Here is a 26,230-nt window from a genome sequence, read left to right as displayed (position 1 = left end):
TGACATTCTGTGGCAAATCGTGATGGTGGTACAGTAAATCAGTTCACAACGTACTAGTATGTACAGATAACATCCACAATTTAAACACAGATTAAATCATGCCGCAGCAGAATATGGCATACATTTTCCCTGCAGTTTGCAATCACGAGATTCAGTTTTTCTTAAAACACACTCATAATACAAGCATGAATTTAGCTGCTGGAATAACCTTATTTAATAACCCAAATTAAAATTCAAGAAATTAATTGAAAAGTGACTCCAATCAGAACTAGAGATCACAAAGAAAGAAAGTTTCTTCTATGCTTCAGGCTTCATTTTGCTTCCCAAGAGCAAGTCCAAATTTAAAATTAATTATGCATCAGAACATGTGACACTATGGTAATCAGCTTAATTTGTAAGAGGATGAGTTCTTGATTATTTAAACCTAGCTCATAAACAGCTGAAAACATTACAGGTAAGTCTTTAATATTAAGACACTAGCTTTACAATGTATGCACATATTTCTGGCACAGTCTTGTGCATACGAATACACACTCATGAGCTAAACACAAACCTGGTTGCACAAGTGCTATCTCCATAGAAAGTTCTATTTTAAATGGACAACTGTGACTATACAGTTAAAATCAGGATCACAGTACAAAGGCAGATACTAAGAGTTCCTTATTAGTCTAATCTCACTAAGAAGACAATGAATGCTCACCTGAAGCAGACCTTTTTTTTTTTTTTTAATAAATATTGTAAGGTCACTGCCCAAGGGCTTTAAGAAACAGAATAAAAGTTAGAAACAGCTGCAAATGAAGTAACATAGATTTTTAGATTTCATTTTCCTTTCTAAAATTCTTTAAAGTGCAGAAATCATTAAAAAACTGCTAAAAGTTGATATTTCTATATTACTACACATGTTGCTATATGTAACAGGCCCTAAGCACTGTCACAACAGAGCATTCTGTGTCAATCATGAACTTTAATTCAATCACTAGCTAACTCAGACATGTCACATATGTTAAATACAATGGTTTAAAATGACTCCAGGACATAGGACCAATTTATATTCCTCAGCTTTACTGCTCTTGTGACATACCAGGCCTGACATATCATTGAACAACAAAGCTAATAATAAAAATTGCCTGTGAAATATTATAGCATTGGGTACCCTCATTGCCAAAGCAAATGTTTTAATGTAGAGATTAGAAAGACATATTTTAACAAATCAAATGCTTTCATGTTTATTCTGATTTTATTAAAAAAAAAAAAAAGCTAAATGTCAAGCTAAAATGAAATCAAAATGATGCTCAGGAAAAAGAATATATTTGGTAGAATTATGCTGTCATCATTCACTATACCATTAGTGAGGTCAATATTTGCATCACACTTTATTTACAGGTAACCAGTTTGTAGAATGTTTTATATAGCCGACCTTAAAACAGTTGTATTGCACTAGCAAATATTTTTTAACATTTTTATTCTTAAAAAGTCCCTCTATCCTACTCTGTATGACATGACTTGAGAAGAATTACAATCCAGGAACTGCTCAATTAAAAAAGTAACTAGTCAATTTCTCCTCTTAAGGTAATGAAGGTATTTGTTCTTTATGTAACATTCAAATAGACACAAAGTAATCTTTCAGGTCTGGAGAAAGACTGTTCTTCTGCAAAACTGGAACGGATCCAGTTGAAGGGTTAGTGAACAAAATTACATATATATATATAGATAGATATAGATATAGATTTTTTTTTAAGAAATCAAGACCCATAATTTGACCTAGTCACAGAAAAAAAATTATTCCATTCCATAAATTCCATTTATCAAAAAAAACCCAACATCCTTCATATTATATCATATATCTTTATGTCCCAGACTTACTGAGACTCCCTGAGTAAATTTTGCATATTTTGCAAAGTACTTTAATTTCAAATTCTTTTTTAAACGAGACTGAAAAGAGAGCATTTGCCTCAAACATTACAAGTTATGAATAAATCCTTTTCCTCATACCAACGCAATCTTCTCCAAATAGAGGAGTGCAATCTCAAGGAGCACACAAACACTAATCTGTTTACTATTTGTCACAAATTCAAATATACTGGCAAAACGTCTTTTTTTTTTTTCTTAGTTGTGACAGTGCTGGTATGTCTGGATACCTAATACAGCCAGGTACATCCCAAAAGAGCCAGGCTGGGTTCTCTTTGCTGTCGAGGAATACAGCTGGACCTTTTGGTAGCAAAAATGTTCCAGCAGAAAACACCCACAACACAGTCAGATTAACTACCATGCCAAAATTCGGACTCAGGTTTTTTTATACAAATAAGTTTTCTTTACTTCAGGTTCAGGATTTTAACTTTTTCAGCCAGAAAACCTGACTCCATCTCTCCTGATCATTTATTTCATGGCATGCCTAAATGCATAAAAAGACAGTTTTCATTAACATCAAATGACAGCACATGAAATAATAGCTTGCTGCACACCGCTGTACCTTATTTTAATATATACAGCAAGGTACACTCGGGGCTACAAATATTTTGGCCATAAAGATACAGTTTTCTGTCTTATACATAACATATGGGTTTACTCCCATTGCCTTTAATCACATGTAAATGTAGAGCAGTGTTAAGGTTGTATATAGGCCTGTATCTTTGCAAAGTACTTGGCAAAGTATGCAAAACTATATTATATACAAGTATAATATATATTATTATATATTTTATATTATACAGAAACAGTAAATATAACATGTATAATTTAAACTATATTTTTATTTATATTTATAAAAATATATATGCCAAACATTCAACGAGTCTCAGTAAATCTAGGACATAAAGATATAATGTAAAGGCTGTATTTTTTTGATAAATGGAATAAGATTTGATAAAGGCCTTCAGTTGGTGACCATTTTCAGTGCAGTATTTTATCTGTATAAATAAACATAACCCTTTCTGTGGAAGTCTGTAAAGAGGTGATTTAAAGTTGCATTCCGCTTTTCCATCTAGCCAGACATACTGAGAACGCTCATCTATGAGCGGTCACCAGAGGAGTAGAAAAGGCCTTCCAAATAATCAGTTTCACAGACTGTACCAAACACAGCTATTTAACATATGGTCTAGGAGGACTGGAAAGCTTTGAAAATTCTTCCTCAAATTTCTGACTTCTCTACCTCATCTGCAGGTATAGGTTCTTCTAAAAATTCTGAACCAAATCAGAGGATTTATTACCTTAAACACATCTACATTTCTTGCAAAGCATATTCAAGAATATGTTTTTACACAGCTTTTCTTCAGATAAGACTTTTCCTCAAAGTCTTAGATGAAGGAGAAACTAAAGACTTTAAGGTATTAAAAAGGAACATGGTAATCCAAGAAAACAGAAGTGAAACACTGATCATTTGCATTAGCAAGATAGTAAAGTCTGGTAATAAAGAGATGGAAGCTTATGAGCAAGACTAGTGCAATACTAAGTTTTAAGGAAGAAAAGGCAGATGAAAAACATATCTTTCTCTCCTTATTTCATCATCAAAAAGCAAGTGAGAAAAAGAAAGAAATTAGAAAACTTAAAAAAAACCCAAAACAACAAAAAAGTTAGAACATTGATGTGCAGTTTGCCATTTAAGTTTCCTATTTGCTCGAAGAGATGATCATAAAATGCGTTTGTTCCTTGACTAGCACAAAAGAGCCCTAGCATGACTGAAGCCCTGAAACTTCAGTGAAGCACAAACAACTTGGACTTTTAAGACTCATAATAAGGAAGTGTTCAATATGTTAGAATAAGCAATAATAGGCACACAGAGTAAATGAAAGACGACAAGTATGAGTGCAGAAGACATCAAGTGACAACAGGACTACTAGGTGAAAACATAATAGTTACTACTTCACTGGAGACCAGGGAGAGGAAAAGCTTAAAAATAAGCAAACAAAACCTGGGTGGGGGAGGCAGGGAGGGGGGGTTTGAGGGGAAACAGATTTTGAGTTAATTTTAGCATCAAATAGACAAAATAAGGACATGTCCTGGATGAGGACCAGCACAGCCACCTGGTCAGAATCTGGTTTCTAGCCCTGGCTCTCCCTGAGCGACAGTCTCCCTTATGCAAAATGGAAACAAAATTCTGCCTTAGAATTCTGCCTCTCATGTCGTCACCATCCCAGGAAATATTTGAACACACAATATAAATTATGCATCTCAACATTCACCACTTTCAAAGCTGGAAATACTAAATGCTCTGTGACAGCTATAGCGTTCCAATATTCATTTAACAGAAGAGCAGTCAAAGAAAAACCCACACTGCTCAACACTTAATCTCCTGGTGAATCTACAAACCTTTGTGGTATGTCATTACAGTAGTCTAGGTTTGTTCTTTTGACTTTTCCAGACTCTTCAGATGCAAGTTTTCACCAGATGATTACTGATATAAATACAGGAAATATTCTTACTCAGTACAAAGAAAACAAAACAAGTACCTCTTCATACATCTATAGTGGGCCTGCCTGTTAGTCAGTTGTAGTAACATTGTCCTTTACCTAACAATGAAGTCTGTATTATAGGGTGGTTTAAAATTAGTTTGCATATGTTTGTGAAATACTTCTCCTAACAAATTCATTTCAAGACTGGCAGAAAAATCTATTACTAATTCAAAAGCGTCCTACTCTTTTAAAATGACAGCCAGAGAGAAAATGACAGCCTACCAAAGATACAAAATGAAAGGTATTCAGTTGTGAATTAAGAGAGCCCTCTAAAGTAAAAGGACGCTTCTGGTTGGAATCAGCTTAAATGAATAAATAAATTAATTAATTAAAAGCTCAGCAACTGTGACTAAAAGGAAAGACAGTTCATGTGGTGATTAGTAATGCACCAGTGCAAAGGTCTTGACAGTTGCATCATAGAGTGCATCATGGTTCAGCAGTTGAGCTTCAGTTACAGGGGTAGCCTGGCTACTGACACATTAATCGCTCATCAGCGGGTAAGACTGCTTCATCCATCATTCCTTTTCCTAGTCATATAGATCTAAGGCTTGTAGTTTGGGATAACCAAAGATTTTTTACAGCGGCAATACTAACCTGCTCAACATACCCCTGTTTTCAGGGGCCAGTGCATAGGACGTTCCTCAGAGCCTTTTTATTTGGATTGTTCAACATCTACAAGAAGCTGCTGCTGACAAAAGCTGCTTTTACAGGTCACCATCCAGCTTAACTTTCTAGAGTTCTCCCTGATGCTTTTAACAAGTTTCACCTGACAGGTTTAGAGCCAAACGGGTTAGAGGACTGTGGCCATACGCACAGTCTGAGTGGACTCAGCAGCACAGCAAACATCCAAAGGAAACAGAAAGAGTAAGTTTATCCGAGTTTGCTTCCAATGCTTACACCTAACCAAACAGCTTCCACTACTCTGCAATGCCCCGCATAGCCCTACAGCGGATAAATTATTGTTTAGCCTTTATCCCCCTTCTAATAACACTTAGTAAGCACTTGACACCAGTAGAAGGGATGGAAAGGGAACCACACCCTAGAGAAAATAAATCATACCACTATTGAAATCTCTGATAGTACCCAAACTGTTACAAATATTTGTTTAATAAGAATCAGTTAGACAACAAACAAACTGAGGATACACTCCTCTGCTCAGTTTCTTAACACAGTGCTTAAGAGTTTAGTCCTGTATTTCGAAGAATCCAAAAGTCTCCGTTATCTTTGGTGACTGACATGTAAAATCAAATATCAGTAAAATCAGTTTTAAAGCAACAAACATCAAAAGCAACATCATCTCTGCTACAGTTAAAATTGTAACAAAACAAAACAAAAAAATGTTATATGTGTACCTGATGGTGCTGAATATTCTTTATATTACAAGAAAACTCATGGTACAGTTGGAATTTATCAATATCTTTCTCATTTATATTTTTGGATGATGCCTTTGCCAAGGCTGACTGGATACAAATGTACCTTTGTTGACATCTAAATAAAAGAAACAAAATGTTAATAAGGTTTTTAAACATGAAACTTGTAAAAGGTGCTTGTTTAAGTAAAAATGAAGTTTGGAGTCTGCCCAGTTACAAGTTATGTTAACTCTGTAATCATCTGCAGACCTGTATTACATATCTTAATGCTGAGACTGAAACAACTACAGTAACTGGAGCACACTAACAGAAGATAGCAGACTTCAGAAGGCGCACACCCAGGCCTTCTCGTGAAAGGCATGCTTACTCAAAAGCCAACATCTGCACTTCAGTTTGATCACTTATAAGTTCACCTTCACACAATAAAGCTTAGGAAGTTGCAACAACAACAAGTAGTCTACGTTATACAAATGCAACAGCTCTCTTTTACGTCTACGCAACGTCAGAACTGGCTTCTTGCTTTGAACACCTAACGCTCACAGAAATATTCATTACTTTATTTTTAGTAGTAACACAGGTTCCAATCAGCTAACTTCCTGGATACTCTTGAAGAGTACTGCATGATAATGATTATTATACATATAATATGTATTCATTTAGACCAACAGGATACATCTGTAGAGCACCACGGATCCCATTAAGGAGCTTCTGGTGGTGTGAAGAAAGAAAGCGGTAGTCTGATAATGGCAGCATGTTCTGTATAAAATAACCCATACATTGAAATCAGCCTTTTGATGAAGTTGGCCATTACTCATCACAAACAGCAAACAAGGGTCAACTAAGCAGAACTCATAATACAATGTCGTCGTAAAACTGTTTTCACCTCACTAGACAGCAAATTATGTATCCGCACACTAAGAGACTGATTTTTACCATGCAACCTGGAAAGTTCAGAAAATAAATCCAAACTTACAATTTCCTGACAAAATCCAGCGTATCTTTATCTTTCGCAAACATGTCAGCTAAAATATGCTGTACTCCAGCCTCTACTTCCTGGATGGTTGAAAGTCCTTAGAAGAAAAAATGGTTAGTAACTACAAAAAGGCTAAAATGACAAAGTATGCAACAGAATTGCATAAGCACAAAGAAATATCCTTAAATATATACAAGCTGAAAGAAAATTGATACAAGATGTCTGACTAATTTGCAGAGCTTGCAACGAAAAATCCTAGTTTGATTTTTTTTAATCAACTGAGCTTCCTTTCTAAAACATCTGAAATCATTATCATATTTTTATGACTCTAGAGTGATCAATGCAATATCATAAATCAAAATAAAAATTCAAATGAGAGAACAATAATCATTTCTTGACTCTGATACTAACAGGTCTTGACATTTACGATGCAAAGGAATCAAACTACTTACAATAGTAAAGATGAGTATAATTTGTGAGGTTTTAATAAAAAAAGTAAATCACAGCAGAAGTTCACACACTGTTTTACTGATACAGAAACTGCCCAGTATCTTCGCGAGCAATGCTGTCCTTTCTCTACGTAATAGTTATATATTTCTACTGGTTTGTAGCAGGAATTTTCACAATGACAGTTCTGAGATCCGGGTTGCCTCATCTCCTCCCATGAAAACACCGTTCAAGCAGTGAAGTTACAAATGTCTCCATAGCCAAATTATTTTAGAGACTTGATAGCAAAACCATTCAGCTTTCCAATATACACACAGACAACACAGAGACGCCCAGAACCCTCCCTTGCTTCAAAGGACCGCTCAGACGGAGCTTTCTGATACAGTGCCAAAAAAGTGGCACTGTATTCCTCTCAGCCTGGAAGTGCAACTGGCCAGAACCAGGCGGCTATGGAAAAAAAAAACTGATATATATTTTAAATCAATATACCTAATCCTGTTTCGGGCAATGGTCAGTAACAAATGCTTCAGAGCAAAACACAAGAATCCTAGATTTGGCAGATGTGGGATTGTCTCCTAAAATACACGATATCTTTTACTCTGCTCTCACCTTAGACTGCTAATACCTTGCAAGAGGTTCAACATTCAACATCCTTTTGAAGAAACCGCACAGTTCTAATAATTACTATTTTTCTGGAATTCACGAGGGCTAGTCAGTTTGAGCTGAAAGCGTCCTTCTTCCGTTCTTAGGTTGTGACACATGAAAAAATCCCATATTTGTCTTCTCTAGACGATTCATTATTTTTTTATATACCGTTAAAACACTCCCTCATTCCATATCTGTCTAAGGTACCCCTCTCCCCACAGTGTTTTCAAAATACATATTTGCACAGAGGGTTTTCTTTTCCCCTCATCACACACTTGATAGTTTTGGTTATTTCTGTAATTACTGTTGGAACAGTATCCTGTTGGAACAGGGTAACAAACCAGGAACAGAATCTCCAAGTCACCCTACAGATATTTAGTACCATACTGAATTTCGTATGCGGTATGCCACCTTATTCCTCTTGTTAGCGTTACCAACGTATTTTAAGCAACAAGAACACCTTGAGCACCAGTCTTCATAGAGCCATCCGTAATAACAACATAATAAATACAGCTCTTATTTGAACTATTACCACTAATTCAGAACCCTAATATCTATGTTGTTTATATTTGTCCTTTCGGTGCACTGGAAACCACAGAAAACTCAAAAGTTTGAGAGTACTTTTAACTTCCTTATCAAGAAGGATCAGGTCTACAAGTAGACTCTTCAGAACGTTAAGTAACGTTCATTAAATAAATAAATACATTTTGTGAAAAAATTAGGCTCAAGTTCTTAGGCAAAACACTAAACCTGGGTTTGCCTTTCCCCTAGCCTGGGCACCCAAAGGCCCCTGCCACTCTTCAGTCAGCTCAGTAAGGCATCCCATCTCTGATCTACAAGCTGTGTAAGGGGAGAAGCGAACTCTGAGGCAAGGGAGGTACCAGCTGCTCAGAGGGAGTCAAGATCCTCAGGTAAGATATAAGAATAGTGTGGTGATCCAATGTTCCTTTTAAGAATGGGGGAAAAGAGAAAAAACTCTCATCAGGCCCTAGTCTCCAGTGAACAGCTGTTCGCTTTAGATATCTCCTCCCAAAGAACACAAAAGGAAAACATTCAAGACAGTTTCAACAGGATGCAAATCTATTCTGTATTTCTCATTAGCACCCTAATCTTCCATAATTGTGTCTTTCAGTGTGGACAATTCTGCCTGTTTCACATACTCCTGTTTCTCAGGGAAAATATAAGTTACAAAGCGGCTTTCACCATTTGTTTCCTTCACAACTAGAGACACTTCTTATCACTGAGACCAATGAAGGGTCTGACATCCAGTAGTGAAGACTCCCAGTGAACTGTTAGGCCACTTTACAAACCAATCTATCAAAAGTAAGTACTTCAGTAGACTAATTACGTATTTAGATCATTGGGGGATTATATACTTACGTAAATTCATTGTTTCAGGCTTTTACAGACTCTACCTCTACTGACCTTGAATGGTAGAAGGTTATTCTTGCGACCATCATTTGAATACAGCAATGTATTCCCATGATAGGTAGATAGCTTTACATATCTACCTGTTTACCTAAGTTTGCAGGGTTCAAAACCCTGCTCCTCATAGGGCTATAGAGTTACACGCAATCTAAATTTCTTCCTGCCTTTTCCTAAAAAGGGGAAGCTAAACTTACCTACCAGAAAGAAAAATAAAAATATCAGAATAAGAATTAAGAATGTGATTAAATGCCTGAGCTGATCAAGAGCTGTGGAATTTGGCTCTTCACATCCATGAGTTAGTGTTTTGTATGGTAATTTTTTTTTTTTTTTTTTTAATTCTAGCACAGAATTTGAATGAGATACAACAGGACGAAGACAATGAGGATTAAAGAAATAATCAGAAAGTTTCCATTCAACAAGCACAGCTCACAACGGTACTTAACTAAGGTCCACCGTAAAAAGAGTACATGACTGTGTAATAAAGTAATACTAGAACATGCACACAAAGAAAAGAACAAAGGAAGCCTGTTTCCATAACTTTCAAATATATGACTGAAACATGACTTGCTTGTTTTATTTCAATTTATTTTTAGAAGTTTAAAAACACTGAAAATTCAGAAGAACTGAATACTAAGATCCAAATGAAAACTTTTCTGCATGACAAAGAGCTGATCCTTTTGACTTTAACAGAGATTCATGTTGACTAAGACGTGTATGGGCTGTCAAACTGGCTCCCAAGCTGATAAAGCTTGGCATAAATCCTATGTGTATTTCGTTTCTTATGCACTCTTCAAATGAAAACTATTATATAAAACCAAGTTGCATATTTTTAGCATGAAGTTGAAAATAGGTGTAACAGATTTCACAAAATTGAAAATGTTTATGCTGCAAGAAATAGCAGGCTCTTCTGAACGCATACTAAAAGATTCATTTGGACTTTTACTATGAAGATTCTCTTCTTGAGACTTTGCCAGAATAGTCAGCTATGTGGCTGCAACACACTGCTTTATAGAGTAATGACATATTCTAAAATGCAGTAATTAAATGATTAGAACATTTGTCAAATGATTTTCAGCGCAAAGGTAGGGTCACTTTCTAAACAATATTTAAGTAAAAGGACAACTTAATTTGGAAGTCAGGTTCAGCATTTGTATGTCAAAATTAAAAAAGTAAAATCTTAGGGCAGGGCCGAAGAAAAACACTTATCTATTTTAACACCATACAGAAGGCTGCAACAATGTTGATTTTTTTGGTCAGAGATTGCCCCCTACAGATTTACCCATAACTGCACTCACAAAGAAACAGAATTCTGTAGTCTATATACGTCACAATCATATAGCTAAAAGTTCCTGCTCAGATTTCAGAGATTATATTTTCTTCAATGCTTACTGTTATTCAAAAGGAAAAACTCTCCCTACTCTCTCTCAGGCACTAAGGTGAGTTTTTATCAGGATATGCTCTGATGGGTGACATTTACTTCAGTAAAGAGTATGAGCGTAAATGCCTTATAAAATCGGGGTTTAATTTTCAGTTAATAATTCAAGTAGGAGTAGAACCATGGAAAGGTCTCAGGCGTGCAGCATAGTTCCCTCTCTCCTGCAACCAAATACAGACTTGAACTATCCTCTAATGTCTCCAGACTCCTTTTTAAGGTATAGCACAATTATCACCATTTTGAATACAAAAGACAGGAACCAAAGGAGAATCACGTCCCCAAATTTAAATTCTAATGCATCTTGCTAAAGTATCTGTGAAATTTAAAACAGCTACCTAACTTCCAACAACTTATGTGCAACTAAAAACATTTAAAACCCTTTTAAAACCTTAAATGCCCTTTTAAAGGCACTTAAGACATTACTGCTCATAGAAGCAGAGTGCTTACCTTTGATATTAGGTCTAATATAAGAAAAGAGATCGAGTTCCATAGGATTCTGCAGGAGAGAGAGAGCAGCAGGTTCTAGTCCCAGCTGCTTTGCTCTCTGGGCTTTGGTGCCTTTACTCCCAGTTTTATAGGGTGCAGACTTAAAACAAACAAAAAAATCCAGTTATTAAAAGATAAGGAAATATATCAGTCATGCTATGTACTTTTCATTATGCACTATTTAGTTGTGCAAGATTGCATTTAAATGAAACATGATCAAAAAAAGGTTAATGCACTGACCACATGGTCTAATTCTTCCAAAGTTCTGCAATTTAATAATGCTGTTAATAGGCCTCCTGATAGCTTCCCTTCTTTCTTCAGCTTTTGCATCATTGCATGCGTCTTCTTCGCAACAGTACTGAAACACAAGAGATTAATATTTACAGCCACATTTCACAGCGCACTTAACACACTATTTGCTGTAACTTTGTCTATTACACTGTTGAAGCAGTGTGTTTGCTCTCTGAAGCCCCTGCAGAGTAAATCGCATGTTAATCCTCAACAAAACAACTGTGACAATCCAAGAAAATTCCTATTTCTCTCCTACTTTAAGTAGTTCAAAACAATATCCAAAAACTTGTGTTATCTTTAAGAAAAATGAACAAAGAAGGTTGAGAGTCATTTCTGTTCTATATATTTGTGCAAGATTACTATCCTAGAAGCCAAATAGCTCTAAGTCAAATTCATGTTGATGAGCGCTTACAGCTGTTAACTCGTATCAAGGTAGTTCTGCAGCTTCAAGTACAAGGTATCAGATTTTAAACTCTTAGACCTTCAACAGGATATGCATGATACTGTGCAGCAACAGCAGACAGGAAAAGTATTTTGTTATCTATTTAATTACTTGTCAGGACAAGAACTATCTCAGGCCACATTCCCTCTTTGGAAGAAACTCCTGCTAAGGGCGAGCCTTGGATTAAAACAGGGAAGACACAATGTTGACAGAACAGCTCACAAGTCTGTTGATGGCTCACAAGCCATCTCAAGAACACAGAACTGCCCTGCAACAGGCTTTGCAGGCCACTTTGTTGTTGCCATGTTAAATTTTCCACTTTAGAGTCCCTTTATAATTGCAGGGTGTACAAAATGCCACAACATGCACAGCAAACACAGAAGCAGCAGTAGGCTGTTACCTGCCTCCCCTTTTCCCTCTCCCCAGACACCTCCATGTGTTAGCTTACTCACCGTAGCTCTTCCAGTGTTTGCTGTATTTCTCGCAAGGCATCGGCCTCCAGATTATTGATAAGCTCTTTTCGATACCGAGCAATAAAGGGAATTGTGTTTTCTTCTTGAAAGAGGCGAATTAAGTTTTCACATACCCACAGTTCAACATTTGTTCTTTCTGATAAGGCCTGCCACAAGAAAATGAACCATTTAAGAAAGAGGGTGGTAGACTTCAAGCAGTCTCTCGCTTCACATTCAAAATTGATCTCAGAATAATACGCTGACTAGCAGGGAGTACTGTTCTCTCTAAGACAGAACGCTGGACTTCCCATGCATCCTGCCAGCACATCTAGCGCTTCAAAGACATGCGGCAACCAACGTTTCCAGAAACTTTTGACTAAGAAAGAAAAATTCAGAAAAGTATGCCTCTTGCTACCACGGTAATCCAAGCATAGTTAAAATATTCATTTTAAACATTTCAGTTGACTCTCTTAACAGAATTAAACAAACGAAATCAGAAAGAAGATAAACAGCCTACAACAACTCAATACTTGGATTTTTTTTTTAAAAATCAATACTTACAAACTTTACGGTTAAGCAAAAAAAAATCTGAAGTCAATCCAAATCCCACTGCCAATAATTAGAAACTAGAATGATGTTACCAAAGATTTCAATATGAACCAACAAAATTAAAAATGCTTTTGTGCAAATACGACTTTCTAAAGATATAGTTACAGTGTACATAACAAGGAAATGAGGGTAAACTAAATGGTTATATTTGTATTTGTGTTATCTTCGGAACTTTGTAACTATCCTGATTTGTTTGTACTTCACTAAAGTTATTCCCATAGATAGCTGATCAAAAAGTCTTTTAAAAGTTTTACTCTGAAGCCTCAAAACATAACAACCCCAGCACAGTCATATTCACTGCTTTTAGAACAGTAATATTTATGGTCATAAAATGTACACTTCTACACATTTGTCTATGCAGCTAATTCTAGCTAGTAGCATAGGGCACATTATCGAGTTTCAGTGTAGGGATCTGAAAGATCAAATTCTCCATCTGCACTTCCAGGAATATTCTAGAAGACTCAGGAACAATACTTTATAACCCAATTTAAGCATAGTAGTCAGAATGATAAAATGTAGCCAATCTATTCCCCATTTTATTCATATCAAAACGTTCTATAGCTGTACTCAGCCTCCCACAGCAAGAGCTATCCTAAAACTCTGTTTATTTGAATGGCTTCACAGTTAACACCCTGCAGAAAAAGATCTCTCCTCGACGTCACTGTTCCAAGAATCTGCACCGATTCTCCTTCTTGATGGTACTGTATATTGATACATACTCTCAAATGTGCCTCTACAATCAAATGTACTAACTACTAAATCTTACAGTTAGTTTAGTTAGTACACACTAAATGCATCTCAAATTTTGGAAACTATACACATGGGCATCCCAAATCTATCAACATTCATTTCTGTAGGATTTTCAGTTGACCATACTATCCACCAAAACCATGTCGGGATACAGAAGAAATGTACAGTAAAGCTTTTTACTAAGGACTGAATAAGTCAGGGATATTAAAATAAAGTTCAAGTTCAAACTTGTGACACCTACCAACCAAAATTTTTACATTTATTAAGGCAGTTTATGTAGAGATTAAATGACTACTTAATAGCACAGTGACCCACTGACACTCCAACTCAAGCCGAGAGGATTCAAACTGTATCTTAGATTCCAAGTCCTAACTGTGTAAGGAAATGGTTTCACTGGAAAAGGAAAAGAGACCGTACCTGCACAATGTCCCAGTTCATTTCAAATTCTTCTTTTACTTTGTTGCCTCCTGCATGCTTTACTGGCTTTCCTTCGAGACAGGTAGCTGACTTAATCCTTTTAAAAGGTGGTTCATCAAATGTAAAATCTTCCTCAGATTTCTCATGTTTCATTTGATTTCCCATCACAGGAACACTTGTTGAGGGTTTTTCATCACTCTCTAAGCTGCTTAAGTTCTTCCCTTGGAACGAATTTAATTGCATTTTTTTAGGCACTTCTGGCTTTTTATTTGAAATTTTTGGATTAGTGCCTACATCTTCTTCCTTAGGTTTCAAAAGATGCACTCCATCTTTACTACCTTCTGCAGGAGCAATAGGCAAGGATACATCCTGCAGAAATAAAATCACCATTGAAACCATGTTAAGCACTGACTCTTATAAACTGGCTCAAAAACATTTCCGTCAAATCCAAAGACGACTTGATACTAGACATCATTTTCCCAAGTGCCTCTGTCTTGCAGGAAAATGTCAAACCAGACAAGAAGTTATCTGAAGTCTTTCTTGTGTGGAGGAAAGGAAGAGATGCAAACATGCCCAGTAGAACTGTAATTTAAAAGGTAAATAAAGTTATCCTAGAAAGATTTTAATCGGGTTCTCCTACAGAAGATAACAATATGTAGTCCTTACTTCTGTTCAAGGAACGGCACGGCAGGGAAAGCACACTTCTAACAAGGCCTTAGGTGCCACACGGGAACTGGAACTGAGATGTGGTCTGCTAAGATACCATTTAAACTCGGGCACGTCCTAAGTTCTCTCCTGAACTTTCCCTAAGCTGTTCTTCAGAGCCCAAGAATGAATTTCTCAATATGACACCTGTACCAAAACAACTAAGAACTTTAACATAAACTAGGAGGACCGGCTTCTGTCACAGCCCTACCTGTCATGGCAGTCTTTGAAAAAAGGAACTTCTACGAAAATTATATCTTATATTCATCATTATAAACTGCCATTATAAACTTTCCATGAAAGGAAACACATGTATGAGACTTCTTTTTGTTGTGGTACCCAGCTGGTGAAAAGGCAAAAGACAAAGATGCAGCATCGAAACCAGAGACATTAGTGTGTTTAGCTTTCCTTACAGAAAAGAGAACATTTTTATTTATTTACTGTTGTTGTTCAATGAGATCTCCAGGGAAAATTATGTCAATAATCACTGGCCAAAGTTTTAAAAGAAGAGCCCTTAGATCTGAGACGCTTAAATACTCAGGAAAGGCAAGTTTATCAGATACACTGAACATTCACCACAGTGGAATCAGACAAGCTGATCACTCAGAGTCGGGTAACCAAGCGAACGAGAGTTAGAAAAATTCTGCTGTTTTACTTGTAGTTCACAGTAATTGCATGTCTCTTGCTTACAGATACTCACTACTTCCTCTTTTATCGCTATCTTCTTGACCCTTTTCCTGGCCACAGTTGACTGCGGAATAGCAACTTTTTTAGGTTTTGGCTCATTTTTCTTTGGCAACCGAGGTCTCTTGGCAATTTTGCTTTTTGGCTCCCATTCCTCCTCTTCCTCCTCTGATTCAGAGCTCCTGAAAAACAAACATTGTTTGTGAGAAGCGTGTAAGCAAGCCAGTCTAGATGTTTTCTGACATAAAAGGAAGCGCACAGGGGAGATGAGCAAAAAGGTAGGCAGACTCAATAAACACAGGTCTTTCATGCTGCAGCAGAGCTAATGCCTGGAACAAATTACCAATGTCTTGGAGCTGGCCAATGGGGTAGGTACACCCTTGATTCTGTTTGGACAAATGGGAATTCGGTTATAAACCATTTTGACTGTGAGCAACGGTAATTTTTGTTTTACAATTTAAGAGAAGTTTTATGTGCTAAATCTTTATTTCAGCCTCTTAGAAACGGAGCGTTGTTCCTACAGAACCACTCAGGCTTTGCACAAATCATTACAGAAAACGTTTGTAAAATATACGCACACCAAAAAATTGATTCTAAGAAAAAAGAATTCTTACAAATCAAGAAACGAAGATAACTCATCATCTTCCGATATAAGGGGTTTGGCTTCAGATTTCACTCTCCTCGGTAGGGAAGACATCTGAAACAGAGTAGAGAAGAAGGAAACATTTTGTTTAAGGTGTATTCTCTTATTTAGCCCTTTAACTTACTGCCAAGCGTATCCTCAACCATACTGGTGTATTGCCTTCACCAGTCACAAAAATTTCCTCCAGAGAGAGTTTATACTTCTAGGTATCTAAAGAATTTAGGCCACATTCAGTCTTCTCAGCTTCGCCAACAGACAAACCAGTACCAAAGACTTTCAAATTATTTTTCTCCTCAAATGGAGGTAATTGTTGGGTTTGCACATAAGAGGCACCCTAGGAAATTAAGTACTGCTTCTCAGATATATTATTGATGCCACTCAAATATTGTGTCAGTCCTTCCTGCATCAATTTTCTAAGAAACACAGAAAACAAAATTAAGATGCAAGAACGTGAGCTAGCAAATAGTTTGCATGTGGACAGGACTGCAGGAAGATTTTCCAATCTCATCTATATTTCCACCTGTAAGAACTGTATGCTGCTTGTATTCCCATAATAAAAGCAATGATTTTAAAAGAACTATTGATTAACATAGTAAATGTGCATGAAGCAATTACCAAAGATAAAAATATACACAATTTTGTTCATAGTAGACAAAAAAAGCAAGATCAGTAATTTACTGAGGTCTCTCTGTATATCACCTTGTAAAAATGTTCAACAAGTTTCTACGAAGACCATGACCACTTCATTTGCCTACTTCTGATTTCTAAATTCCTCCCTTGGGCCTTAACGGTCACATTAAAACATTCTGGCTTATCCTGAATAGGAAACAAAGCTATAAATAAAGCCTCTTACTTATAGAAATGTATTATATTTCCTCAGCCAAAGGAAAAGCTCCTCCTCACTGGAGATTCACATCTACAGTACTTGTGTTTGGTTAATCGGTTCTAGAATTTTTGGTAATGGTTGGTGCCATCGATTTCAATCAACGTTTGGCAAATTTGGTTACAAAATTAAAAGTTCCTGCAAAATGTTACCTGGCAGAATTAAAAAACAAAACAAAATGCCCACCTCAAATACAGCATTTCTGTAACTACTAAATTAATGAACTTCAATTGCCTACATTAAAATTTCTGGTACAGTTCATTCTCCAGCCCTTACACCCAAATAACCTTTAGCTCCTTTATCGTGAAGGAGCTAAAGCCTTGAAGTCGCATGTTTGCACATACAAACCGAATATGCTACTTTGCAGAGCAGCCTTTAACTCAAGGGCAAAGAGGCCTTTAACTCAAGTTTATTCCGGCCTCTATTCAACCACTATAAACCTAACTATTGTTATAAATGGCTTTCAGGAAGTTTTCCTTCTAAAACAGTACCAGAAATTATTTAAGTGACAGTTTTCAGCACCACAGTGGAAGAAGTACAACTGAGGCCCACGTCAAACAGCACCAGCTATTAGCTTGCTTGCAAAACACCTTCTTGTGGCAAACACCATGGTCAGAAACAGGTCAGTTCTCCACTGCTGTTCCACTGACTGAAATCCCATTATGTGAGTGTTTAGAATACAGGTCTCACAAAGGAAAATACAAATCCCCACAGAACGCAAGAAATATTACTCACCTTATTAGCTTTTCCAGTGACTTTTCTTCTTCTCCACTGTCAGTTCAGAGACACCTGCCACTTCACCCAGCCACCCTGCTTCTGTTTTCCTTTCCTCCTTACAGCAGAACAGTCATTATCATAACCCTGAATTAATTAGATATTTATTCCTGTTATCTCAGAGGCATGAAAATAATGTTTTCATTTTATATTGTATTTTAATCTGTGAATAGGGGAAACTGAAAAACATCATTCACGTTTGCAGCACCAGGATTTGCAAAATTATGTCACACCGCAGTCAGATGGATCTCTGTAACCTTTTTTGTAGGCATTGGGACACTTTTCACCTGGTCAAGTCCCACAGTTCTCTCAATTTTTGAACTAGGTTTTAGCATAAAATATCTTTAACAGTCATGCACCTTTAGCTAATCCAAATGATTTTGTTTAGTATTCCGGGCAATTTTGGGAACTAGCAGTCAGTATTTAAATACTCTAACCAGCTTCTTTGAAATTACCCATAGAACCATAGCAAAGAAAAAGTAAAAAGCCAACAAGCATGTTCTCTCACCTGAGTTCAGCATTCCCCTTAGGTAACACTCCTCTCAAAACCTCCCTATTAATTTTGGACACTTACCACGTTAAAAAGATAGTTTAGGCTTAGTGAAAAGCCCAAGTAAAGGGAAAGCCTCATACCAAAGACGTTTTCTCTGCTGATATTTTCCCCTCACCTAAAGAGGCCAAGGGCAGGTTCCCAAAATATCTTGGCATCTGCATTGTTACATTAAGTATCAATAATTAGGGCAAGCTTCCACTATAAAGCCTATTCTACTTCCTGCAGTCCAGCACTGGTGACCGATTTAACCCTTTGCATCAGCATAAAAATAGATGTGCTTGTTGTTTTATTACGAATTCAAGGTATTCAGATTAGTATTTACTCCTGCATACTTAAGTCTGATTCCATTTGTCTTCATCCATTGCACTGAATGAAGCAGAAGCCCCATGCAGCAAATATAAAAATATCATAGGGAAGTATGAAATAGAATAGAAAGTGATATGTAACAGGACTAAGGCTTTATAGGCCACTTCAGTTTTCATATTTGTATCACCTCTGATTTCTTCAATTTTCTACTTAAAAAAAGAACTAGATCATCTTTTCAGCATTTGTTTCATTCCTTCAGAAAGCTGGAGAAGATATATGTAGTGAAGGCAGAAGATGAACAGCACAGTGTCCTCTGTCACGCTCATCAATATTGTGCTAGCTCTTACACAGACTTAGTGAGACGGCCTCAGATATATGAGCAAAACTTCAAGTTTAATAATATTGTTAATTTGCTAAATTTTCTTGAGAAAAGTGGTAACTTGGTTGGTAAAGACTTTTATACCTGCACTTAAGAGTTAATTTGGACTAAGGTAAGACAGGAATTTAAATCACAATACTTATTTCAGAATAAGTACATGAACAAGCAAGCCATGGTCAAAAGCTACAATGGAATTCCACACATCAAAATAAAAGCCTAATACTCAAGAGCATATGCCAGATGAATATCAAACATGGATTATTAGAAAGGAGAAAAAAAACATTACAATATTTCACTGTGGGGTGAAAGGTGGGGCCACACCATACGCACCTCCCCTAATAAAAGCATAGGCAAAACTAGAGAAAAACTGTACTTCATTTCCATAGAAAAAGAATCTTGCAGTTGCTACGTGTATTCTTTTTGTTTACAAATAATCATTTTTTTGATTAAACTTCAGAAAAGTACTTCCAGTTTGATTCTAAATTGCCAGACAGCTGTCTGCTAAATTTTCCTTCTGCACTAGGGTGTTCTAACACCTACAGTTAATGACTAAGAAAAACGTTTTCTCTGTGATTCAGCATGGAGAGGCAGGCAGAGGATGAAAAAGCAACAAGCCTAAATGCCACTGATGGAAAAAAAAAAAAAAATCTGTAATATTTATTTATCAAGTTAAAGACAATCCCTGAAGTGAGAAAGCAAGAATCAAGCAACAGACAAATGCAGATATGGCTTCACATGGGACATCTAATACGTCAGCTGAACTGACTACATGATATAGCAATCTAAAAGCTGTTGCCTGCTCTATGTTTTGCTTCTGCAAGGATATGGTATGGTTTCCTGTGTCTTGCAGAGTGGACTTTTCAGGAGAAGAAAAAAGGGTTCCTACCCCAAACGTTTAGTGGGCTAAGAACAGCTTTATACATCATTCCAAAGTAGAAGGATCAAGACAGTGTGAAGCTAGCCACTTAACTCCTATTATATTTTCAACATAGATTGGCCTGGGTGACAAAATTGGCTTTACCACTTCCGTTTCTGTAGCCTCCAGGTAACCATACTCAAACTGAAGGCCTATAAACTTAGGTTTATATCCTAAGGAATGGAAATATAGCTTGCATAGATCTGTCCCTCTTTTCCAAATCCAGAAAATTCCCATAGCTGTAGAAGAGCCAATTACAAGGCTGACTGCTTCTCGAAAAAAACAAAGAGTTACCAATTTAAACCTGAGAGAAGTCAGAACAATTCTTCCCCTCTCCTATGTCTGTGTTCACCACTGATGCACCTTAAAGCAGATGCCTGCAGTGTCTGGGTTACTGGAGTCTCCTGTACTCCTGCAATAGGAGACGTCAACATGCAGTATCCCACGACTTATCCAGCCACCCTGTATAGGATTCCACTGGCTTGGCAACTGGTGTATCTGAAGCCAATAAACTTCCAAGTGAGGTATGCTAAGTCATTTTTCTTCCTTTTTTGTATGTTGTCAGAAACTTAGCAGTAATTAAAATATGCTGCTCCCTGAGCAGAGTTATTAACAATCATCTTACCAACACTATTTTACTTTGGTGACAGTCAACTGGAACCGGGAGCTGAGAATTTCTGCCTCTCATAAATACTTTAGCTCCCAACACCTTTTTCCTTTCAGATCTGTCCACATACCATATTTTGCCTCTTTGCAATAGGCTGAAATCCTAACAGAGAGGCTTCACTCTACAGCTTTTGTCATATATTCAGACAAATCAAAACTCTTCTGTTTGTCTTTCTACCACATCACAGCTGGCAACTTGAAGCATCATTGCCAAAAATGCCTGAATTCTCTCTGCTCGGTACGCTCAGCAATCACCAAAGTCTTGCTTCTCCAAAAACACAAAACAGTTCAAGCATGTTCTTCAAAAGTACTCCCTGCTTTAAAAAGAAAGAGGACATTCCAGAATTACCATGCTGACCAATGAAGAGTTGAATTTGTTCACATCATTGCTACTGTAGATAAATATTCTCTCCATCCAATGCAGTACAACACACTGCAGCGATCCTGATGGCTGTAAATAGCACACTTTTCCCTGTCTGTCAACTACACATGACAATAAGAATAGTGTAGGCTGGTGCTGGGCCACACCAGGAATAAAGAGTGACCAGGGTAGCTCTTATTACGCTTTACCGCACCAGAATCTTAATACAGGTTTGCACAACACATTCAGCAAGGAAGTAATCATTCTCCTGTCCTCTCCTCCCAAACAGGAGTTGTAGACAGTATGTAGAATGTAAGTAGGTTTAGGCTTTAAAGGCCTGATTATGTTAAAGAGCTATCTGAGTTTCATTTAGAGACCTTGAAGGACTGATATTCTCTTCATCCTCTCTATTCACACAAAGATACAACCCATTAGAAGTACATTTGGTCACATGTGAATCCAGGTGCCATCAACAACTACGTACAGAAGGAAAAGAAGTTTCTGAAGTCTTAACAATTTAAAAATAATTAGAGGAGGAAAAAAACCCAAATCCTCCTTCCCTCATCCACTCCCTCCCAAAACCAAGAAAACCCAATGTTATGACAAGGCTAGGTCTTGTAACTCAACCATTAGGGCAACAATTGTCAAAGTTAGAAATTGCTGCAGTAATCTTCACAGATTGTCACATCTTTCATTGGGCACTCTAGAAAACAAGGTCACATTTAAAAGTTACAGAAAAGATCATACTTCTGCAACATGATCAAGTGATGCTACTATGATAAGTTTAAACCTCAGAACCCTACTACATAGCTCACATAATTTCCTTAGAAATAAAAAAGGGCAATATAGATCTGAATATCAACAACAGCTGCCTTACAATTCAATCAAACTGATTCTCTTTGCTGAAGGCACAGCATTAAAACAAACAAACAAACAAAAAACCTACCCACATACACTTGGAAATTTATTGAATTTCAGTGCCTACAAAAAAATCTCTCTCCAGAAGAAAAGGACATGGAAACTCTCAAAGTTGGTTTTCCAGTTTATCCAAATTAATGTGTTCCTTCTGTGTCTATGTAGGAAGCTCCTGAATCTTTGCTCTGGATGCTCCGCTTTTATAAAGCGCAGCAAGGATCGCAAAATTCTGCATTTGGGCCTTTTCTTAAATCACATATTTGCTTTAAATCACACAGTACTAGCCAAACAATAATTTATGAGAACACCAAGTGTCCAGGGCAGGAAAGAAAAAGCACTATCCATCCCACGTGATAAGTGCGTTTTTAGTATATTATTAGTAGTAGCATGACCCACTTTAATACATAAGCTTTCAATAGGTTCATTTTGTTTGCCATTTTAAGACACCTCCATTGTATGCCAGAACTAACATCATAAGAAGAAATTAAAATGTGAGTCTACTGTCAGCAGTGAAGAGGAAAAGATGGGACAGCTGAAACTGCTTGATCATTCCAATTGGTTTTAACCACCTGTAACTCTATTGAACTTCAAAATATAAATCCAACTTACTGGAATGCTCTTGAGGTTAAATTGCTGGAGAGCTCCCATAAAGTTCTACTCTGAAAAGTTGGTGCAGTGGATTTCCAAGGACTTTTCCTGCACAACACCAGTCAGGACTGCCTGAGAAAGGAGTCACAAATACAAATCAGAAGATTCCAGTGACCTTAAGAGTTGCAGTCAGAAAGGAACAGAGAGATAAGAGAGCGCACATACACAGGAAAACAGTCCCCAGCGCTAATCAGAAATGAAAAGGTGTAAGATTACTAGGAAATATTACAGAAGTACCATCAGAAAGACAGAACACCAAGGTTAGACCCTTAGAAAGCACACTCTTCTGAATTGGTTCCAGTAACGACTGCTACCATTGGAGAAAAGGAATCTGCATTATGTAGCAATCTATCAATGAATCAGAAGAGGTGTGAACAGGAAGAAAAAAATATATATCCAAGTTCTAGGCTAATACTTAACATCAAATTACCTCAGGTACATGTAAACACACACACTTTCCATGCTTTTTTAAAATCCATCTCAAATGGATTAAATCCTCAAATCACCTATAAAAACAATCAGCATAATCCCAAACTAAGGGGACACTGCTTCTGATTCAGTAACAGACTGTTACATAATGTTTTGCTACTTCTTTCCCCCAGTCCAGTAAACTAGCCATAAGGCAGCTCTCCCATTCCGGTTAACATGTTGCCTTCATCAGTGAAGGATAATGAAGATGTGTCTCTTCTGCATAGTGACAATCACAGCATAGCTTGTCATACCAATAACATTCATTTTGGGTTCTTGGAGGTATGAGAGGAGTTGAAAGTAAACATTGTTTGTTGCTGGGTGATTCACTAGCATCCAAATCACTGTTTGCTGTCCCCTAACGTGACCAAACTTAAATGCACTTTATGTACTTTCAAACTCTATCCTTCTGCCAGATGACATCCCACTTTCCTCAGATCTGATGACAGCATTCAAAATGAAGGACTAACAGGGCTGTTTGATATCAGCTTTCACCATCAATGCTAGGGAAGTGCATTGCCACATCAGCTCTCTGTCAGAAATCTATTACCTAAACCACACTCCAATGCAGGACTCAGCAACCTTTCAAATCGTTTCCTTTCCCAAAGTGAAGGTTACACATACAAGAGGAAACTCAGCAGAAGTCTGGAGACGCTGTCTCTCTGAGAGACTGCATCTTGTGTCTGGGCAGAGGAGGGCTCCCACTCCCGTCCCAGGCGAGCAGGTGCCTGCACCGTGAACTGCCACAAGTGCCTTTCAGGGGCCCTGCAGCCCCGTTTCCCGGCTCTGCTCACCCACCTCCCCCAGGCCGCTCTGCTCGCACCCCCGGGCGCCCGTGCTGCAGCCCGCCGACCCTCACTCGAGGCTGAGGAGGTGCGCCAGCAACCAAAACGTCCCTGCGGGGATTTCAGTGCGGCTAATGCTCTTCAGCGAGACTGGGGGCAGGACGGGGAACAGAAACGGAAGCCCAGAGACGAGACCAAAACGGGCAGTCTCCACCTGAACTTCGAAACAAAAGGACACCCCCGGCTTTCACCGTGCGGCCGACCTGAGGCGGCGCGGCCGGGCCGGGCCAGCCCCGAGGCCCGCAGCCGCCCTGCACGCCCGCGCCGGGCCCCGCCGCTCGCAGCGCAGCCCTGCCTCGCCCGCCGGCCCGGCCCGGCCCGGCACCCCCTCCTCCCGCGCACGGCGAGGAGGCGGGAGCCTTCCCCCGACTTTACCCCCTGCTGCCGGCTCCCGCGTTTGAAAGGGCCGCCAGGGCGGCCATGGCGGAGCGAGCCGCCGCGCCCCGCCGCGCCGAGGGGAGGAGCAGGAAGCGGCCGCCGCGCCGCAGGAAGCCGGGCAGCGGGAGGGCGGGGTCGGGCCCACCGCCGCCCCGCTCCCGCCGTGCTCCCAAGCGGGCCGGGCCGGGCCCGCCCCGAGCCTGCGGGCGGGCCGCCGTGCTCCCGAGCGGCACCGGCGGCCTCCCTGCGCGCCGGCCCTGGGGAGCAGCGGCTTGGGTAGCCCCAGTCTCCGGCCTGGACGCGCTCCAGCGCCCGCTCAGCCTCTCCTGCCCCGCGCAGCGTGCGCCTACCGTGCTGCTCCGCAGCCTCCGCGCCGCGGCTGGACCCGGCGCGGCGCGGCGTGGGAGGCGGCCCGCGGCCAGGCCCCGCCGCTGCTGCTGGCGCCGCCGCCAGGTGTCGCTGCGCGCCGGGGCGGCCGCGCCGCCGCAGGGCGTGGCGGGGGTGCGCGCCGTGACCGGAGCGGAGCGGGGGTGGCTCCCCAGGGGTGCGGGGTTATGTCCCGGCTCATGTGCTGGTGCTGGAGGAGGGTCGCCTTAAGCCCGGGGGTGGGGGGCAGGGGAGACGGGATTCCGCGTCGAGTCTTGCGCCCAGCGGCGCGGTCAGCGGGGGCGGGCGGGGGAGGGGGCTGCCGCGGCCGTTGGGCGCGAGGCGGCGGCCGTTGGGCGTGTCGCGGGGCCTCGCCTCGCGCCCGCCGCCCTCCGCCCTCCGCGGCGGCCCCCGGCGTGAAGCCAGGTCAGCTCGGAGGCAGGCACCGTTGAGCAGGTAGCAGGCAGGTGCTGCTTAAATCTCCTCTTAGTGCTCAAGATGAAAGCCTCTCCTAAATAAATATTTATGTATATCTCTTTATATCTCCGCCAGATTTGAATAAGTGCCGGTATTTGTGTGACGTTGACACAGTTCCCAACAGAGGATTTATTGTCAAAAGACTCTGTCACAAGGGGAAAGTCATTATCTGTGTTTGCGGATGAGAACTATGATGTGCAAATGCGGGAGGCCCAGATCCCTTCCAACCAGTAAGAGCTATATTCTGAAGTATCTTTCCCGTGAATTCTGACGCTAAACTGCTTGTCTAACGTCACAACAAGAAGTTTCTAGTAAAGTAAGTGAAACCAGGTCTCCTGGATCCCAGCGTGGTTGGATGATTAGGAGGCAGTCTGCTCAAACAGCTCTCTCCCCACCTTTAAGAAAAGGTGGGTATCGTTTGCAGTTTCGCCAGGGAGGTTCATAAGGAGCAGGCACGGTGTGCCAGGGCATAACGTAGCCCCCCAATTGCCACAGGGGCAATGTGATCATAGTATGTCACAATTTATCTGCTGTCCTCTTCCCCTCCTCCAAAGGAGAGACATTTGGAGAAGATCCGGTGTAAGCCAAAGGGGTGAGGACTGTGTGTTGCGAAGCAAGCTTTCCTGTTCTGCAGCCAGTCCACAAAGATCTGCTGCCATTTGAAAGGATCAGAGGCCTTTCACTTAAACTAATGGCAAAGAATGACAATGAAAAATTCAAGGTTCAGTTCGTGGCTGAGAGGATGTATGTTGGTTGGTAGATATTAGGAATGTTTCCGCTGCTTTCACTAGGCTTTGGATTGGAACCTCAGTCATGCTATGCATCATTTCTTTCCTTCTAAAATGAGGGTGAACAGGGGTATTAGGAAGGAAAAACCATATTTGTGTGAAACTGAGATACTACGGTACCTCGGGTCAACCACAGATGATACATAAACAAATATAATCTGCTTTTCTGTGCCCACTGGAGTAGATAAGAACATGTAGATCCAAGCATATTTTGGATTCATGTTCCTTTACCTCATGCAGACTAGGATTTGCATTATTTTTCCTCGTAGCTATAAACCTTTG

At 39.4% G+C, this 26,230-nt stretch overlaps 1 protein-coding gene across 7 annotated transcripts in view; it reads right to left on the bottom strand.

Annotated features, from left to right (window-relative positions):
- The window catches only part of SRBD1 (S1 RNA binding domain 1), a 142,847-nt gene extending 118,072 nt beyond the window's left edge, over positions 1-24,775 (bottom strand). For 2 of the 7 annotated variants that reach the window (XM_068939629.1, XM_068939632.1), the window contains exons 1-11: positions 24,668-24,755; positions 22,588-22,698; positions 17,844-17,940; positions 16,197-16,279; positions 15,599-15,764; positions 14,194-14,562; positions 12,418-12,584; positions 11,473-11,590; positions 11,194-11,332; positions 6,792-6,888; positions 5,801-5,936 (exon numbers count right to left, since the gene is read on the bottom strand). In XM_068939629.1, the coding sequence (XP_068795730.1) occupies positions 5,801-5,936; positions 6,792-6,888; positions 11,194-11,332; positions 11,473-11,590; positions 12,418-12,584; positions 14,194-14,562; positions 15,599-15,764; positions 16,197-16,279 (1,275 nt within the window). In that variant the 5' untranslated portion in view covers positions 17,844-17,940; positions 22,588-22,698; positions 24,668-24,755. Of the gene's footprint in view, positions 1-5,800; positions 5,937-6,791; positions 6,889-11,193; positions 11,333-11,472; positions 11,591-12,417; positions 12,585-14,193; positions 14,563-15,598; positions 15,765-16,196; positions 16,280-17,843; positions 17,970-22,587; positions 22,699-24,314; positions 24,450-24,667 lie in introns of those variants that run through there. The other 5 variants (XM_068939628.1, XM_068939631.1, XM_068939627.1 and 2 more) reach the window with 4 other exon arrangements.
- Positions 24,776-26,230: the final 1,455 nt, after the last annotated feature.

This window comes from Struthio camelus, chromosome 3, assembly GCF_040807025.1.
Source record: "Struthio camelus isolate bStrCam1 chromosome 3, bStrCam1.hap1, whole genome shotgun sequence".
NCBI lineage: Eukaryota > Metazoa > Chordata > Aves > Struthioniformes > Struthionidae > Struthio > Struthio camelus.
This window is presented reverse-complemented; position numbering and strand designations above follow the sequence as displayed.